The 5,196-nt window shown below is 46.5% G+C and overlaps 1 protein-coding gene across 1 annotated transcript in view; it reads left to right on the top strand.

Moving 5' to 3' along the window:
• Positions 1-309: 309 nt before the first annotated feature.
• Kctd14 (potassium channel tetramerization domain containing 14) overlaps positions 310-5,196 on the top strand; it is a 6,251-nt gene continuing 1,364 nt past the window's right edge. Inside the window, exons 1-2 of the mRNA XM_010633342.1 lie at positions 310-460; positions 3,567-3,617. Coding sequence (XP_010631644.1) covers positions 413-460; positions 3,567-3,617 — 99 coding nt within the window. The 5' untranslated portion in view covers positions 310-412. The remainder of the gene's footprint in view (positions 461-3,566; positions 3,618-5,196) is intronic.

Genomic DNA, 5,196 nt, shown 5'->3' with positions numbered 1-5,196 from the left:
TGGGATCACAGGTGTGCGCCCCCATGCCCGGATTATAGAGTTTGCCGTGGGGCGCCCAGAAAACTAGAGCATGTGTGCTTCTGTCTTTCCCTGCCGCGGTTTAGCGTACGAACTGGGAGCTCTCTGTGGGCTTTGGGGCACCAGCTCCCTCCTTTTTTTTTCCTCTGGCCTTCAAGCCCCCTCCTTCCATTAATTTCTGCTCCCTACACTGCCTCTCTCTCTCGAGCCTTCCCCGTTTGCCTGAGGACCTCCGGGGTCAATAAAGGGGCAGGGCCTCGCCCAGGGTCTCATCTCAAGCCACGCCCAGGCCTTGCTACTGCCAGGGGAGCCGAGCATTTCCCCCTTCCCCCAGCCTTGGAGGTAGTTGCACTAGGCAGGGCGCAGAGGGAGCCCAGCAGGATACTGGACCAGGATGAGCCGCGCCCAAACGCCCAGGAAGGAGCTGCTCAGCCCGCCTAGGGTGAGTGGGCCCCGCCACTATTTTGTAGAAATAGAAATTTTGAAAGAAATAAAGGCCGCTACCCTCCACCCACTACCCCTCGGCACTGGAGACAAAACTCAGGACCTGGCACTTACCAGGCAGGCTCGCGGAACCGAGCTCCATCTGTAGCCCAGCAATAAATCTTTATTAGGAATGTTGGAGGGGAGATAATAAAAAAGACTCCAGTTTAGATGCCTAAGGGGGGCATACAATGATGCAGGGGTTCAGACTAGACCCACAAAGGCAGAGCTGGTGGGCTGGGATCCAGCTGATCTTTATCTCAATACCGACATCACAGCTCTGGAGTGGGTATGTGTGCACGCGTGTCTTTTGTAGCTGTGGAGTCTTTATGGCTGAGGGTGCTTCCCTTTCCATGAAAGGACTGTCTCTTTGGTGGTGTCCCTCAGGTGAATCTCAGTCAGCCTTTCCGGGAATCCAGGTGAACACTGGTTCAGGACAATTTCTGGAGACTTTCTGGCATAGTTGAACAACCCAGTAAATTGGCTATCCAGGTGTTCTCAGTCTTGAAGGGGTTGAGACTGTAAATTCAGACACAGTTCATTCCAGTTTTAGTATTTGTGCTGCCAAAGCGAGCACACGGACGTACTTCCTACATGATTAATATCTATATGCAGAGAATTGAGAAGGAATTTGACCCTAAGTTTTAAGATAACAAAAGATAAAAAATGGTCTAGTTTTATTCTGCTTTTGGTTACCAATTGGGCATCTATAGATCCAAGGGAAGAGTCGTGGTTCATAGCAAAAGTGGCTTTTTAAGTCTCTGACCATGGCAACTAAGGCACAAGGTGTTCCAGGATTTGCAAAGAGATTGCGAGTTTTTGGGCAAAAAGAAGGACAGAACTAAGAAGCTTGGAAACTGGGCTGAGACCTTGATAAACAGAGCAAATGGACTGGGATGTCACAGCAGAAGCTGATTTTCTAAGCACCTGGAAATTAGCTTTGCAAAGGACATTTGCATAATTGGACTCATGCTCTGAGACCAGGAGAGATTTAGAGCTCTCTCAGGCCTTTTTGCCCCTGTTTCACAGATGACACAGCTCAAGACAGAGAAGGAAAGGGAACTACCCCAGGCCCAGAGCTAATGACCATGTTTGGTGGGGCAGGTGTTGGGGAGGGGGCCCCAGAGACTGTACTGGAGAGAGACTGAATGAGAGGACGGAGTCCCAGCCCCACTTCCTCTCTTCCCCTCCCTGCTGTGTGCCTCTTCTCTCTGCGTTTCCCTCACAGGATTACAGGGATGTTAAGAGCGCCTGTGAGCCCTCAGTGGCAAAGGAGTAATAGGCGAGCACACGGGGTCAAAGCCTGCAACTTCACACCTACCTGCCTGCTGTGCACAGGTGACCTCGCCTCTGGTGAACCAAGCAGCTCTGCCGAGGAGCCCTGAGGCTTATGGGAGAAAGTCTTAGGCTCCGGGCCTCTTTTGCTCAGCTGTAGTGTTTGGGAGCTGCCAGGATGCACCCTCTGTACCTGGGTAGGAGCTGTTGCCGTGGCAACTGGGCGCTTCCCAGCAGTTGGTTGCATCTGGTGCTCAGTTCAGCCTGGTACTCGGTCTTGGAGGGAGAGCCCGCACACCAGTAGAGAGTGAGGTCAGACCCACCAAGGCTTGAGGACTTTCCTGAGCCCTGGCATGGCTTGTGGCAGAAAGTCGGGGCCAGATTTCCAGGCTCCCCTTTGACTGCACAGATTGCTGTTCATTGGCAGTGTTATTTCTCACTCACCCAGGAGAGGGCGGACCCCTTCCCTTGAGGCTTCCTCTCCCCACCTGTGCCTGTTAGCCCTGTGAGCTCCTGGAGGCTGGAGCGATGTCCTAGGTGCTTAGCACAAGCCTTGGATGTGTAGCGCTCCACAGATTTGTGTTAGGGATGAGTCAGTCAGAGAAAGAAGAGTGGGGGTGAATGTTAACCTGACCAAGAGCTTAAACTGGAATTTAGGGGATGTGAGGTCAAATACAGATACCTGCATTAAAGAGCTGGTTGATTTTAGGCACTTTTCCTTCAGCTGTGCTGTCTTAATCTGTAAAATGGGAATTTGATCCATTCAGAGGCTTGGTTTAGAGACCCTGAGAGGAAGAGTTAGGTCCTGCTTGTTCATCACTGGATCCTAGGTACCCAACACAGTGCAAAAAAGGCATATACAGCAGGGCATGGTAGCGCACGCCTGTAATCCCTGCACTCAGGAGGCTGAGGCAGGAGGATCACTGTGAGTTGAAGACCAGCCTGGGCTACATAGTGAGACCCTCTCAAAAAATCAAAACCAAACCAAAAGAAAAAACATTTTAAAAGTGCTTGTAATATATATATTTCAGTGTGAATGCCTGGTTTAAATTCTCATTACTACATTATAAAAAAATCTGTTATTGGCTGGGAATTTAGCTCAGTGGTTCCACTGCCTGTGTCGCAAGCAGAAGGTCCTGAGTAAAATCCCTGATTAAAAAAAAAAATCTGTTGTACAGTTAAACTTAAATACTGCTTTACATTTGATGGAATAGTTTTGTATGTGCTATATCTTAGTGTTGCCAGCCTGTCATCACTAACTTTGTTCTTGTTATAACTCCTATGAACCCATATTTTGAAAAATATTCATCAGATTCCATTTTTAAGTTAATGAAGGACATAAAGATCGATGATGTAAAAATTTTTTTAGCTAGGCGTAGTGATAAATGCCTTTAGTCCTAGCGCTTGAGAGGCTGAGGCAGGTGGATTCCTGGAAGTTTGAGGTGACCACGGGATCCAAACTAAGACCCTATCTTAACAAACCAAAATGAGTAAGTAAATAAAAATTCTTGGATTTTGCTGGTTTTTTGTTTTGTCTTATTTTTTTCTTCTTGGAACCGGGGATCAAACTCGGGACCTTGAACTTGAGAGACAGGGGGTGGCACCACTGAGCTAAATCTAACTCTTGTTTTTGAGATAGGGTCTTGCTATGTAGCTCAGGGTGACTTCCAACTCAAGGTAATCCTGCTTCAGGCTCTGAAGTGCTGGGGTTGCAGGTGTGCACCAACACACCTGGCCCATAAGTAATATTTCATATTTTATTTATTTGTTTATTTTATTTTTTGTACCAGGGATCAAACTCCAGTCCTTGGGTTTGCAAGGCAGGCGGCGGAACCACTGAGGTAAATCCCTGGCCCTATTTGTTTATTTTTGAGACAGGGTCTTGCTCTGTAGTAGTTCAGGCTGGCCTTACAACTCACAGCAAGCCTCCTACCTCAGTCTCCTAGAAGCTAGGACTACAAACGTGGCACCACGCTCCGTGTCTGAATTTTTTTTGTTTTTTGGTACCAGGGGATGGAACTGGGGTCTGTGTGCTTGCGAGGCAGGCGGTGGAACCACTGAACTAAATCCCTGGCCCATGAATGTATTTTTTAAAAACTACATTCAGAGAAATGTTTCTACCTTTTTACACTGTTTTTTTTAATACTGCTGAACTCAGGCCCTTGGGCTAGCGAGGCAGGCCGCAGAACCATTGAGCTAAATCCCTGGTCCTACTTTCTCTTTTATATTCATAATTCTTTTTTTTTTTTTAAGTAGGAAGATCTATTGGGGAATGGGAATGGGAACAGCAATAGCTCCTGAGAGACAGTAGGTGTCCCAAATGGGTCGCCCAAGAAATACTTCTTCTTTTTTCTTTTTTAAAGAAATACTCTTGAAGGGGGCTTCTTTAACTTTTCTGAAACGTGGAAAATCTACCCCTTTCATTTTATCGTAGATCTGAGCGTCTCAGGTTGAGGCCTCCTGACTGAACTCTGTATTCCTATTTTATAGATGAGGAAACAGGATTATGGCGAGAAAAGGTTTGCCAAAGGGCAGAGGCTTTAGAAGTATTGTGGCTGGGCCTTCCAAAGCAGGTATTAGTGCTAACATTCTATGGTCAAAATGTGAAAATTAAAATGCTTGAATAGTCAGGATAAGGTATCCAAACTTAGGCTGAGGCCATGTAGTAATTTAGTGGGGCCCTGTCTCAAAAGATGGAAAAAAGACCAGCGAGCCAGGTGTGGTAGTGAATAGACCAGTAATCCTAACACTCAGGAGGCTGAGGCAGGAGGATTTTTGTGAGTTCAAGATCAGCCTGGTCTACATAGTGCATTCAAGGCCAGCCCTGAACTACATAGCGAGACCCTGTCTCAAAAAAGAGTAAAAAATCCTGGCCTGGTGGTGCATGCCTATAATCCCAGCACTTGGGAGGCTGAGGCAGGGAGGATTGTTGTGAGTTCGAGGCCAACCTGAGCTACATAGTGAGTTCCAGGTCACTCTCAACTACATAGACCCTGTCTCAAAAAAAAAAAAAAAAAAAAAAAAAAGAACAACAACTATGGGAAGTGTCATAAAAAGTATGTCTTGTGTACGTGTACCAACTTACCAAATGAATGTTATCACTATATATTACAAATGTATACAAGTAAAAAAAATTTTGTACCAGTAAAATTATTTCTTTATTTATTTTTGTACCAGGGTTCGAACTTGGGACCTTGTGCTTTTTAGGCAGGCAGTGGCACCACTGAGTTAAATAACTGGCTCAATTTGTGATTTGGTTTTGTTTTTGAATCTAAAATAGAACTCAGGACCTTGCCCTTGAGAGGCAGGCCACTGAACCACTGAGGTAAGTCTCTGGACCCTTAGGGTTTTTTGTTTGTTTGTTTTTTGAGACAGGTTCTCACTATGTAGTTGAGACTGACCTGGAACTCTATGTAGCCC

This window comes from Fukomys damarensis, unplaced genomic scaffold, assembly GCF_012274545.1.
Source record: "Fukomys damarensis isolate Sample0158 unplaced genomic scaffold, DMR_v1.0_HiC HiC_scaffold_16, whole genome shotgun sequence".
NCBI classification, from domain to species: domain Eukaryota; kingdom Metazoa; phylum Chordata; class Mammalia; order Rodentia; family Bathyergidae; genus Fukomys; species Fukomys damarensis.
The sequence above is the reverse complement of the archived record's forward strand: the minus strand, read 5'-3'. Positions and strand labels throughout refer to the sequence as shown.